General features: G+C 38.8%; 1 protein-coding gene across 3 annotated transcripts in view; it reads right to left on the bottom strand.

Moving 5' to 3' along the window:
* LOC124168318 (luciferin 4-monooxygenase-like) overlaps positions 1–14,796 on the bottom strand; it is a 97,910-nt gene that overhangs the window by 80,185 nt on the left and 2,929 nt on the right. For all 3 annotated transcript variants that reach the window (XM_046546488.1, XM_046546487.1, XM_046546486.1), the window contains exons 2-3: positions 7,149–7,377; positions 5,571–5,946 (exon numbers count right to left, since the gene is read on the bottom strand). In XM_046546488.1, coding sequence (XP_046402444.1) covers positions 5,571–5,946; positions 7,149–7,377 — 605 coding nt within the window. The remainder of the gene's footprint in view (positions 1–5,570; positions 5,947–7,148; positions 7,378–14,796) is intronic.

The raw sequence follows: 14,796 nt of genomic DNA on the forward strand, positions 1-14,796 counted from the left end.
TATGAAAAAGGTTTGAATTTACGAAACTCGATTTTACGAAGTGCCAATTTTCCGGTCCCACTGACTTCGTAAAATCAAGAGTTTACTGTATTTGAGTCACTCAAAGATCCCTTTTTATGAATTGGGCATAACACAGAAAATTTTAAATTTGTCGGAAAATGACCATTGCAGATTGATAAATTGAAGATATCCGATAGAGGGGTAGAAATAATTTTAGCAGCTAGCTTAATAATAGGCATAGGTACCCCATCACTTCCGACAGACCATTTATTAGCGAGAGATTTTATGACATCTTCAACCTCGGCAGGATCTGAGGGACAAAGAAATATTGAGGCAGAAGTACTCATCGCTTTGATAGTGGATGGAATGCTATCATCATTAACTTGACAGAACTGTTTATTAACCTTAATGTAGATAATTTAATGATCCTGCTTGATTAAGTGCTGAAAACTATAAAGAATCTTTGATTTTATGAGGTGAAGTTGACACTGAGTTCTCAAACGAAGAATGTTATCAAGTAAGAAAATTTATTAATCTAATGAACTGTTTCAACTTAACTCACTGTACCATGTCTCCCATTAGGATATCAAAATACAATGAATGTGTTTTGGATCGCGATCCTCTCTCTTCACCTTAGCGCCAACAGGAACTATACCTAAGCCTAGCTTTGAGGACACATTCTCCCTAAATAATATTTCTTGAGGAAGAATTTCCACCAAAAAACGCGTCCATGACGCCGAGAGACAGTCACCTTGCCGATCATTTTCCTCTTGAATGAAATATAGGATACAAATGAAATGTACGACGACAGTAAAATAAAGAAGATGGAATGAAAGGAATTAAACTATGAATACTGAGACTTATTAAGAGGTTATTACAGTTCATTTCCGAGAAGAAATAATGGAAATGACTGCAAGCGAAGTTCGAATACGTGAGAGGCTGAGTTGTGAGAACAGAAAATTCAGTTACGTTACAATTAAGAGTTACATAAAATATACAGTTTTGGAGGTATCACAGAAATGCGAAACAATTAGCGAAAGATCTATTAAAGAGGGATGATTGTAAGGAAAGAAGCCAATAGGCGTCAGGGAGTACTATAAGGCACTTCGCAGCCTATATTCGGCATATGAATTACACGTAAACAGTCCACTCCATCACCATCGCGCTGCTTACATTTTTCGCCGGTAGTTGGCGTCTTCCGGGCTGGAATCGCGAATAATAAAGATTACATACTATGAATATAAATCATGAAATATTTGGCCCTTTCAAATTCTCAAGCAGAAAAACCAATTATTCTACATGCTCAGCCAGCAGGTTTTGATATCTCCATGTTACAGTATTACTGCCTGCAGAAAATTGCCTTTTACTACACACTTGTGTGACTGGGCAAGTACTTTCCTATCAAAATTGCAAGATTTCGAAAACGTTGGAATTTTTATTAAATTATCAACGATTTTTATGGATCTTAAATCTTCATGGAATTCAAGAGGACAAAGCAAACGAATTATAGAACTAAGCTTTAGTTTTGTACAGCCAAAAAAATTCTATATTCTCACGTCATTTAATCAACCTTAAAAACTCGTTTTTTTAAGTTCAAGAAAGAAACTAAACGCTACAAATGAATATCACATCGGACGGACGCAGTAATAAAAAAGGCTAAATGAGCCTTGTGATGTGAAAACTCCCCCTACCACGCAACTCACCTCGGCGAAGGTGGAAAGGGTATCGGTTGTTGCATTTCGCAGAAACATTTTATTTTTCTCTCTCTCAAGCATGTCAACTTAATCTCTTCACTTTACTTCAATATTTGAGCCATATTACTTATGTGTGGGGTGGTTCCAAAAAATATCTAATCCTTAGTATTTTCACTCAAGTAATGCGCTAAATGGTCAAGTTGATCTATAAATAATCCTTTTTAATATCCTCAGTTTAGTGTTTTAAGTCAATGAAGACGATTATCCATGCTTTAAATGACGATTTTCAAGACTTAAGTTTTTTTAAACTTGAAAAATCGGCCTCAGTTACTGAACCTCAGAGTTCCACGGCGTGCAGCTCAGCCTTGATGCGCGATTGAAAAATCGCTCTTATTTCCGTCGTAGCAAACTTTTTTTCCAAGATTTCTACTTACAAGGGGAGACCACGTACCTTGCTCCGCCTTTTTCAATGCCGTATTTTTTATGGCCTTCGGAATGGTGAACACATCCCTGAACTAGTAGTGGTTCCGTTGAATGGGCCTTAGTTTGGCTGTAATTAATTAATTTTCATGCGGTACTTTTCACAACCCCCATATGGTTTCATGATATCGCACCCGTCCTCAGAAGGGTCTGGTGGGGTAGTGGTTAGCGTTTATGGCTACCACCCGGGGGGCCAGGGTTCAAGTCTCCGTGATGGCTTTATATTTTCTTGTCTTCATTGTGATCACACGTCGTCAACTTTTTCATTAATTTTAATTGCGACAAGCATAGACATAAGACTATTTTTTATTACCATAATGACGTTTAGGTATTTAAGCAGTGTCATTTCAAACACGGAGATACGACGACTACACAAGCAAGGGTTGGTGTGCGCCAAATTGTTAATTTCTTCATTGCTTATACTGATCAACTTCCACATTAAAAATGGAAACCACTCTTGCAAGAGCACATGGCATTATAGGCTCGCGGCGACCAACAACATGCGTACAGACATAATTAATAAGAACACAAAACGAATATAAAATGCCATATCTCTCGAACACTTGTAATTCACTTTACTCCAAAGGGAGTTTACTTACACAGTACCTATGTGCTAAAAGAACCATTCCGAAATATAATTTTCATTAATAAATAGGATGAAATAAAAGTTTATGACCCTGGACCGGACGTGCTGGCGTATAAAATACGTCAATCTTCGAAAGCCAAGGATTTCAACATCGTACGTACATTCTGGGCTAGAATGGTCTCGTGTATTCCTACAATGTACTTTGACTGTCTATATTGCGAGTTTTCAATGTTCGAGGTATTGTAGCTAATTTTTTTTAGATCAGCAAGAGGAACCCGTCACACGTGGCGTATTCATTACGCCGGGCGACCGGCCGTATACCACCTCTGTACCTATATATCTGTATCACCTATAAATGTACAAGATTATACTAATTTCTACAAATAAAGATTAATTTTAACAAAAATCGAGTATTATCATATATGCACATAACATGGGAAAAGTACGCCATTCGCCCGGTTGTGAAGAAATAACAGTCGCGCCCGCTAGAGGGTTAAAAGCAACAATTACACCAAATGTGTCTTGTGCTCGCCGCTTCTCAAAATCTTCCGTAGCCCTTCCAATATAATATCAAGGTATGCACCAACAAATGTCATTTCTTCCAAAAAAAGCCACTGCTTTAGCCCCCCGTTAATCTTTCGTTATGTTTTTAGGTAGAAAGTGGAGCCATCACTTCTCCGCGTTGAAAATGACACTGCTTAAATACCTAAACGTCATAATGGTGATAAAAAAATAGTCTTATGTCTATGCTTGTCGCAATTAAAATTAATGAAAAAGTTGACGCCGTGTGATCACAATGAAGACAAGAAAATATAAAGCCATCACGGAGACTTGAACCCTGGCCCCCCGGGTGGTAGCCATGAACGCTAACCACTACCCCACCTGACCCTTCTGAAGGCGAGAGCGATATCGTGAAACTATATGCGGGTTGTGAAAAGTACCGCATGAAAATTAATTAATTACAGCCAAACTAAGGCCCATTCAACGGAACCACTACTAGTTCAGGGATGTGTTCACCATTCCGAAGGCCATAAAAAATACGGCATTGAAAAAGGCGGAGCAAGGTACGTGGTCTCCCCTTGTTAGTACTCTTCAGAAATCTCTACTTTATTATGTGGTTCAAATTTTCCGAGTTATATTTTTTGTAAACGAAATATGTCTACTTTATGTCAAATTTCACATGAAAAACGGGTCAGCCATTATGCATTGTAAAACCAGACAGATGCGAGCCAAAATCTTCAAAAGTCACTGAAAGTATAGGCAAAGCACCAGGTCAAAGGAATAATGCATTTTTTATTCCATAAAACTCATACCAACGCAACACCACCTGGATAAATTCGAAGATTTTTTGAGGAAAAACGATATCTCGCATGGCATTGAAAAATTGGTCATGTTTGGGCCACTGTATCTCACTAAAGGGTCGTATTTATGTAAAATGACATATAAATCTATATCTGGTAATGATTTATGAGTATTTATGCTAAGTTTCAAGTCTCTATCCCCAAAAAAGGTCATTTTGGACTTTATTCCAGCTTTTTCCGATTTCGGACCAGTGTGCGCCGGGTCGGAAGACGATCTGCCACCGCGGCTGGCGTAAAGGTATTCGGCGCCCATGTCGACAACTATAGTGTATTCGGCAAGCTGAAACTACCCGGTCAAGGCATTAGAATGACATATCTGCTTTAAAAACTGTATTATTACATGAGTTTCATGATAGCCCTTCCTGTCGGCAGATTGCTGGACCTAATTACCTCGAAAGCTCTGCAACCTTAACTGCTCGACTCGACATTTGTAATGCTACTCGAAACGCTCGAGTCGAGTACCAACTACTCGACTTGACTTGAATTTTTGAGTACTTGCACATCCATAGAAGATATGTTTTGTTATTACGATTACATGGCGCGGAAATTCAAATGACTGTTGGAAACGCAGTCATATATAAATTTGTGGTTTGAAGTACTACTGGAATCGGATCGATTTTTCACCTTCGCAAGCACTCATTTTCGATTCCAGTTCTTGGTCAAGAATCAAGGAATCAAAGAATCGAACCGACCCATCACTAATATATATATATATTATCCACATTTAAAGTAACTAAAATGGCTTTTTTTCACATTTTTTGCATTCTCACAAGAGGCATTGTAAACATTATGTCAAGAAATTAAATATACAAGAGAAGTACCGTCACTTTAAGCGAGACATTAAATGAAAAGGATATTATTTTCAGTCATACAATCTGATCCATAACTTTTAGGGACTCTGAAAAGAAACTTATGTATTTCTCCAACATGCTATCATTACCTTGGCATCATGATGCATTATTAACGTTAATTATTGAGGCATCGAGAGCATTCTTCCCAAATTTCCACCTGAGATTCTCATTCACATAGTCATTACACTTTCATTAAAAAACACAACCTAAGTTTTATAAATATGTTTTGTGGAAAGTTACCACCACTATTTTATTTTGTACCAACATTAAGTAAGTTTCACCTGATACATTTTTGTGTGTGACTGGATTCAGTTTGGTTTGCTCTACCATATGCAGTGGTGCCATCCATGGGGCTTGAGGGCCCCCTCAATAATTCGTTAAGGGTGTGAGGAAAAAAGTGCCAGGCTTGTCGATTTTCCCCGGAGTGTCCAGATATCGAAATTAGAGTTCTCAGTGTTCTAATGTTGATCATGTGACTCTTCTAAAATGCTTAAAAAACTTAAAACTCACTACTTATAAAATTTCCAGGGGAAATATCCCCGGTTTGGGCCCCCCCAATATTTTTTGTAAGTCGGCATCCCTGACCATATGTACTTACTCAAGTTGTTCAATGCAGACAGTAATATTGAGATGCGTGAGCATGACTCCTTTGGGGAGGCCAGTGGTGCCACTGGAGCACAGGATGAAGGCCACGTCCTCTGAGGGGTTCACCTTGGGGAGGTCCCTCTCCAATGGGATGGACGGGACAAAGGGCTCCTCAGGGTGAAGCAGGTCGCTCATGCTCCTCACGAGCACACGGTCAGATGAGAGGCTAGACGCATCATTCTCCAATCGACCGCTCCGTATTTCATCCATCACCACAACCATTTTGACAAATTCCAAAACCGAGGCCGCCTCCAGAACATTCTTCAGAGTCAACTTGGAGGCAAAAACCACCTTAGGCTTGGATATACTCAATGTATGCACTAGTTCATCTATAAAACAAGAGGGACAAGAGTTTAGATACATTAATGAGGGAGAAATTAATGACACAATGAAAATGCCTACATTGGGTTAATAGTATGTAAATTGGCTCCTCGCTCGCTACGTGGGAAAACGTGAGATCAATGAGAAAACAATGGTGGTTATCCACCAATGAGATTGAATCTGGAAGTCACTTAGAGACGTGAGTTGCCTATTCAAGCGGGATAAACCATTATAAAACCCCATTTTTTCTCTTGCCGTGTCTACCCTAGGCTATGACTGTATAAGCATTAATGCTAACATTCATTTATCAAAGTATTCTACCCAATAAGGTAGGTTTACTTGAAGCATTTTGTGAAAGCATCCCCACACCGCCCGGTGATTAATAGATTTATGCTAAATAGAAACTGCTATTATGGGATAATCTGTTTATTACCGTAAAAGTGTGTGTAAGAGGTGCACACATGTAAGAGGCGCACCCCTATTTTGAGCATCGAAGCTATGAAGAAAGAGTTCCGATCCTCTCTTCGCACATGCTGTTGTTCTATGATGCTTGTCCTCCTCACGAACAATTTTGTTTAAATGCTCTCGCAAGAGTATTGCAATAGAATTGCAGCCGTGGAAAATTTTAAGGCAAAACACGACAGGCACATAGCATGAACCTTCCCAAGAGATTGGACAACAATCGGAGCAACCTCAGCGCCGTAGGATAATAATCATGTCATAGATATAACGGAACCACACTCGGCCCTCCATCAGCCAATGCCTCTGCCATTTTTTTTCCTTTCCGAGAACCCACAGGAAAATATCAAGTTACAGGGGAACAATGGAAACGTGTTTCATCCCTACCCCATCTCACCAATTGACCTTTTCCTGTCAACCAGGTTCAATTCTCCTAGTTTCTGGAGGCCAAATGCTAGGTGAATCACCTACTGAGCTCAAAGAAATCTCAATATCTTTCAGCAATTGTATGACACGCACGAGGTTCTAAAAAGAATGAGACCTAACGCAACGTTTATCTGACAGCATTTAAGTTTTTTAAGCTCTAATTGATTGACACAAAGATTTATAGTTAAAACAAGGCTACTAAATTTCAAAATAGTCCAACAGCACAATTTTGGAAAAAGCCAGCGTAGGAGCTTCTTCTTTAAAAGGAAATTGATATTTCAGGGTGCATTAATAGAAAACTTCATCACTACATTACCATACATACTTTTGGTGTAGACAGGGTTAACAGGTGCAACACATCCTCCCAGGTAAAGGGTAGACAGTACAGGAATTATGAAGTCGATTGAATTCTCAGAGCATATGCCCACGCCATCACCAGCAGCCAGGTGGAATCTGTTCGTTTCAGGCCTTCCATATCTCATGCCCTCAGCCAGTTTCAAGCTGTACTCACGAATCTCATCATAGGTGCGGGCCACTCCAGTCACGGCATCCACCTCAAAAATAAACGGTTCATATTTTTCAAAAATCAGCATTTCTCATTCAAGGTCACCTACTTATGGAGTAAAACAATATGATAATTATACACCATTATCATCGCCGGGGTAGTACATGCACGAGCTTTCTTTGATGAAGACTATTACGCTGAATTGTGTTTAACATTGAATAAAAATACTACTATTAAGTATCAACAATTATTAGAGGCATTTATTGTTCAGGGGAAAAACAAATTCCTACACTAACTTGTTCACCATTACTTATCTCTAATTTTATCCTTTCTGTTGTACCTGAAAATAAAAAGAACTAAAATGATGCCCTCCCTTGTTTCTTCGACAGATACTTATTCTTGGTAGCTCAAACAATCTAGGCAGAGCACTTACCCTCCAAGACTCTAGCAATTCCCAACCAAATTCATGTAAAAGCTTCTTTATTCTACGACGCTCTTGGATCATTTGTAGCAATTTATTATGGATCGGGCAGCTTACCTTTGAAGAGAATTTCCTGGTGTTTGTGAGTGATATTACTATAAAAAAATCTTTCTGAACCAGAAAAAGCTAATACATGCATGCTTAGTAAACCAATGAGAGCCCTGAGTCAACCGCTACTGGTAAAGATCAAAATACTAACAATCCCAGGTACTTATAGATATAAAATCTGTCCTTACCAATAACGACCTTCACCTGGTGCCAGTCAACTTAGACATATATTCTCATGATACGAGGAATGAAAAAAACCTCATTGTGAAGCACCAAAAAACAAGAACCTCTTGCAATGGCCCTCTAGCAATGGTCACGAAGATTTATAATCTGTTACCAAACTACATTCAATCATCAAAAACCTCATCTATATTCGCAAGGAATCTAAAACAATTGTTATTAGAACAGTGCTACCATTCATTAAATGAATATTTTGAGAACGTCAACATAACTGGAAGTGTTTAACGTAATAGGGTGGTTTCCTATTACTTTTTTATTGCCTAAATCGAAAGATTATTACTCCTGGAGTACATATTTAACGCTTTTAGATTTTTATATAACGATATCTATTTTTCGCAATTAATTGAAAAGTGAAAATTTTCAAGTGCAAAAAAACGCGACAGGTAAGTATGAACGGAGGAGGAACAGGTAAGTAGTAACGGAGGATGCTAGCAGGTAGCTGAGTACCATGCTAGCTGGTAGCGCTTGGCTTAAATGAGGATTATTAATACCTTATCAAATGAAGAAAACTTTCCGACCTTAGCCAGTTTTAATAGGTGATTATTACGACATGTTTCCCTGAGCTCTGTGCCTCATGCATGCATTGGTAACCTCAGACGATGTAAAACTCCTATCCTCTCGTGTAGAAACTAGGTCCCTGTGACGTGGAGTGGCATCGCATGGGCGACAATCTGACCTTTTTCAAATGAGGATAAAATTGGCCCTTGCCATTCATCTAAACCGGTATTTCTAAAACCAAATAATTTGTATATTATGAATACACTAATGGTGGGTAACAAATCGCAATCAATGCCTTTCGTTTTCTTTGATGAAGGAAACTACCCTATTCTGCAAACAACATCCTTATGTATGCATATCGCGACTACCGTATAAGCGCGTGTAAGAGGCGCACCTTTTTTCCCAGAAATTGCAGCCGAAAATGAGGGTGCGCCTTTTACACAAACTTCTTATCTTCCCCCCTCCCCTTTACCGGTCACAAGTCCAAGAGGAACTGAGTGACCTTGGTTTTCAGCGTGAGTCAGTCATCTGAAACCCTAGGTCAAAAACAAGCGGCAGGCAGGGGAGTTTCTCCCTTAGTGACGTATTTTTAAAATGCTCCCGTTTGCTTTTCTTGTAAGCATCGCGCCGTCACGTCGGTACCCCAGAGGTGAACATGGAAGATCGCGCGGGGTGATTCACTCCGGAGCGCGCGCTAAATTTACTGCCACGAGTGGGCATCCCGCAGCATTTATACTGCATATAGTAATCGCTTATCAAACGTAGAGAAACGCATAGTTTTGAAGGACATACCTGGTTAGTAGTCAAGATCTGTCTTGCCGAGCAATTTACATTACGCTGAGCACGTGATTTTTCAAAAATCATCTTCAGACGCTTATATGAGAATTTTTGCAACTGAAAATTATATTGGTGTCGAAACCTGCGCTTTAAAAAATTCGAATGAGTGTGTTCATTGTTGGACTAAATGGTGGACAGAAGAAATCAGAAATGCTTATAGTGAAGAGCGCGGAAGGAGAGGTCGAGGGGAAGGAGCGCGCTCCCTCCCTTCCGTATTTCAAGCTACGAGGCTATGAGCGAAGGAGCAAGGGACGAACACGTCCGATCTTGCATGTGACGTTGTTGCCTTCAAAGCGAAGGGGCGAAGGCACAGAAATGTGATATACGCAGTTTGCGTTGCCTGAAGTAACCAGTCCGTCTCGTCTTGTTTGAATGCGCTCATGCTACGCTTGTTTCTTCCGAAAGTGTGCTGTTTGGACTATTTTGAATATTAGTAGCCTTGTTGTAACTATAAATCTTTGTGTCAAAAAAATACAGCTTAAAAACTTAAATTCTATCAGATATGCGTCGCGTTAGATCTCTTTCTTTTTTTGAACCTCGTGCGTGTCATACAATTATTGAAAGCTATCGAGATATCTTTGGGCTCAGTAGATGACTCACCTAACATTTGGCCTCCAGAAACTGGGAGATCGATCAAGGTCAGTTAGTGAGATGGGGTAGGGATGAAACACGTTTCCATTGTTCCCCTGTAACTTGTTATTTTCCTATTTTCCTGTGGGGTCTCAGAAAGGAAAAAAAAACGGCAGAGGCATTGGCTGATGGAGGGCCGAGTGTGGCTCCGTTAAATCTACGACGAGGTTATTATCCTACGGCGCTCAGATTGCCCCGATTGTTGTCCAATCTCTTGGGAAGGTTCATGCTATGTGCCTGTTGTGTTTTGCCTTAAAAATTTCCACGGCTGCAATTCTATTGCAATACTCCTGCGAGAGCATTTAAATAAAATTGTTCGTGAGTAAGACAAGCATCGTAGAGCAACGGCGTATGCGAAGAGAGGATCGGAACTCTTTCTACTCCCTCTTATGCCGCTATTACCACCGCAGTTATCAAAATTTCCTTTTTCAATTAGTATTAAATGAGGAAATTTCGATAACTGTCGAAATTCCAGGCATACGTCTGCAACACCGCGCGATAGTATAAAAAAAATGCTGCAAAATTTTTTTCTTCATAGCCATAGCTTCGATGCTCAAAATAGGGGTGCGCCTCTTACACACGCTTATACGGTATTTTCTTTTTATTTTACTGATTTTATGCCTATTATAAGTACTACAACAAATCCAATACCTACTTGTGTGTAAGTGTGATCACTGGAGAAAAAGTATTTCTATTTACTATACTATGGCTGAGCCCTTGGCGAACTATTCACAGAGCCCTGGCTGAGCCCTTGGCGAACTACTCACAGAGCATTGGTTATGTAGTGAAGAAATTGCTCTGTTCAACATTGAAAACTACACTATAGCATCGTCATATTCTAGATCTGCTGGAAAAAATGGTGGGACTATCATTTATGTGAAGAAAAACTTACTGTTTAAGAAACTAGATGTTAATCAGTTCTCCACTGAAATCCATAGTGAAATGTGTGCTGTGACCATAAAAGAGTTAAATGTAATTGTTCTATGTGTGTACCGATCTCCATCAGGCGACTTTAATATATTCTGCAATCAACTGGAGCAGAGTCTCACCTGGTTGTCTAAGCTTGGTCTAGAAATTGTTTTATGTGGTGACTTTAATGTGGACATACGCCGTTCTTCTAGTACTTCTGCTGCGTTCACTTCTTTAATAGGGTCTTTTAATTTACATTGTGCAAATACTGAACCAACCAGACTTAACTCCTGTCTGGACAACATCATTACTGGCCTCAATACAGATCAGTACTCTGTCCTAGTAACTGACCTTGGTTTATCTGATCATCTATCACTAAAATTTCAATTTTCAATCAAAAAGTGCAAACATAGTACTACTGGTAGAATTACCCATACCTTCAGCCGTCCAATTACCCCTGAAGGGATTTGTGAATTAATTTCACTCCTTGCAAATGTTTCTTGGCATTCACTGCTCACCTTTGCCAACGGTAACGATAACTTTGCCTGCTTCTTTGAAACTTTTTTGCTATTTTTCCAACAGTGCTTCCCCAAGAAACTCGTGAAAAAAACTAATAATTCCAAGCGATCCTTAAACTGGTTTACTCCTGAGCTCTCAGAAATAAGGTCGCAAGTAATTCAGCTGCGTCAAAAGTATATTCGTACAGGCAATGTTGAAGATAGAACTGTATGGCGACAGCATAAATTGTTTTACAATAACCAAATACTTCAGTCAAAACGTAGTTTTAACTCTGACCTTATAAGTAATGCATCCAACCGTAATAAGGCAGCCTGGCAGGTCATAAACAAGGAAATTGGTCATTCAGGAGGGTCCTCTGACTTACCTTTTACATCTGATGATATGAATAACTATTACATCAACTCAATAGCCGACCTCGTGTCAAATCTTGATCTGGGTCCAAACCTGGCCTTGCCTCTTCTCCATAATTCTCAAACAATCACATCCCCCTTCAAATGGAAGTGGGTTACAGAATATGAGATTCGTCAAATCATCAAAAATTTAAAATGTTCAAAGTGCACGGATGTTTATGGAATATCAGTAAATTTAATCAAACATCTGGCAAATACTATTGATGAACCGCTGGCTTTAATCCTGAACTCATGTTTTCAATCAGGCATATTTCCTAATGCTTTGAAAATTTCTAAAACAATACCTATTTATAAAAAAGGTGATAAAACCTTACCTTCTAACTATAGGCCAATCTCTATAATACCAGTTTTTGGAAAAATTTTCGAAAAGGCCATTAAGATTCGGGTATACGAACACTTTGAAGTTAACAACTTATTTTCTCCATCGCAATTTGGATTTCGCAAAGGGTTTTCCACCACCTCAGCTGTTAAGTCTGCCATTGATGAAATTCTAAATGCTTTTTCAAGTAAATCCTCCATTTCTCTAACTGCCTGCGACCTATCTAAAGCATTTGACTGCGTTTCTCAGCCGATTCTTCTTCAAAAACTTCATTATTATGGTTTCAATAATCTTGAACTACAACTCTTCGAATCCTATCTCACCAATCGATCCCAGTGTGTTTTCATCAATAATAACCTTTCTTCACCCCAGAATTTAAATTATGGAGTTCCTCAAGGCTCAGTCCTTGGGCCTCTTCTATTCCTTATTATAATCAATGACTTACCCCGTAACGTCTCATGCAAGTCCATACTCTATGCAGACGACACTACTTTTATTCACAAGTCTAATCACCTGACTAATACAAGCACTACGACTAACTTGTTTTTTACTGAAGCCTCAAACTGGTTTTCTGCGAACGGTCTGGTTCTGAACAATGATAAAACCCAGTCACTCGTCTTCTCTTTGAGCACTTCTGATAATCCCCAGACCACCATTAAATTATTAGGATTTGAACTCGACCAAAAACTGACTTGGGAGCCACATACGGTAGGCACTCTTAGTAAATTGTCCAAGGCAGTTTATATGCTATGTAAACTTGTATACTTGATACCTAAAGAGTACCTTACAAATATATACTTTGCTTTGTTTCATTGCCATATTAATTATGGTATTGAACTTTGGGGCCATTCACCATCTGCCAATAATTTATTTAAAATGCAAAAGAAGGCAGTAAGGATAATATCCTTTTCTCAACCAAGGGATCACTGCAAGCCTATCTTCTCCAAGCTTGGGATTATGACTCTGTACGGCTTGTATATATATAAATCCCTGTGCAATGTCAAAGATAATCTGGGCTCTTTGGAAAAAAGGTCTAATTTCCACAATCATTATACAAGGAATAGCGACACCCTAGATGTTCCCTATTGTAGGTTAAACAAAAACAGCAATTCATTTGATGTACTAAAAATTCGTTTTTTTAACAGATTGCCCCCAGAAGCTAAAGTTGTAAGTGTGACAAAGTTCAAAAAAGTTATTCATGACTGGCTATTGAAAAAAGCCTTTTACTCCATTAATGAATTTTTCGAAAGTGAAATTGTAATGTCCTTTCTTGATGCATAATCCAATCGATTTTGCCATATGTATTTTGTGTATTGATATTTCCTATGTGTATGACGAAGACTATTGCAAATTCTAATTTGTTTAATGTCCAATAAAACTATTATTATTATTATTATTATTTGAAGCTGTGATTAAATCTCAGCTCTTTCTTTTCTGAGAAAATAAGTCAATTTTCTTCTTCAGAGTATGGCTCTGGAACCAGAAAAAATACCACTGAAAATGGTTAAAATAAAATTATATGCTCTTTGGAAGTACAATCAAGCCTGTTGCAAACCCTCTGAGACCACTTTGCCAAATATGTCTGTTGTTTTACAGATGAATTGCCTATCTTACCACTTAGCAGTGAAACCTTAATTAAAGAAACTGACAAGGATCCATTGCTTAGTCAACTTAAGTCCCTGGTCATCAAAGATTGGCCAGAGAAATGCCCTGCTACTAACCTTAAACGTTATTTTGATATTAGGTTTGACTTATCTGTGGAAGAAGAATGTACATGTCATGTTTGCTGATAAGGTCATAGTTTCAACTGTGCTAAGATCTAGAATGCTTGCACAGTTACATGAGGGAAATCCAGGTATAGTGCGGATGAAATTGAAGCCTTGGTCTATAGTGTTTTGGCCAGATATCAATAAGGATATTGAACAATTTGTCAATCAATGTTCTCCCTGTATTCGATCCAATTTCAGCCTCTTTTGGCTGAAACTGTTCCCTGGAAAGTGATACAGCATCCTAGGGAAAGAATTCACATAGATTTTTTCTTTCTAAATCATGTCACCTATCTGTGGCGTGTTGATAGCTATAGAAAGTAAATGGGTGAAAGTTTTTCACATGAGCAAGACCACAGCTAGTCATGTGAATGACAAACTTGATCTTGCTTTTTGGGTTCTGCCGATTGAAATAAACAGTGATAATGGGCCACCATTTTGTTCATTGGAATTTAATGATTTTTGCACCAATAATTTGATTGTAGTATCTAAAAGTTCACCATTTCAACCTGAAGCCAATGGACTGGCTGGACACCATGTGCAGACCATTATATCACACTTTAGATAAAGCTCTTAAGAAAAACAATAGCTTATCTGTTTCTGTTAAATTGGGAAATTTCTTGTAAGCAAATTGTACCACCCAGTGTACCACCACCAAAATGCCCCCAGATGAGGTAATGTTACGTTTTACACCCAGACCATTGGTTAGTGTGGTCAGGCCTGATCCTGATGCTGAAGTACCATCTCCAAAGTGCCTCAGGATGTAAATGACATTGTAGAAGTAAGGCTGCCTTCAAATCATAAACCCTTT

This window comes from Ischnura elegans, chromosome 11 (assembly GCF_921293095.1).
Source record: "Ischnura elegans chromosome 11, ioIscEleg1.1, whole genome shotgun sequence".
Taxonomy (NCBI): Eukaryota; Metazoa; Arthropoda; class Insecta; order Odonata; family Coenagrionidae; genus Ischnura; species Ischnura elegans.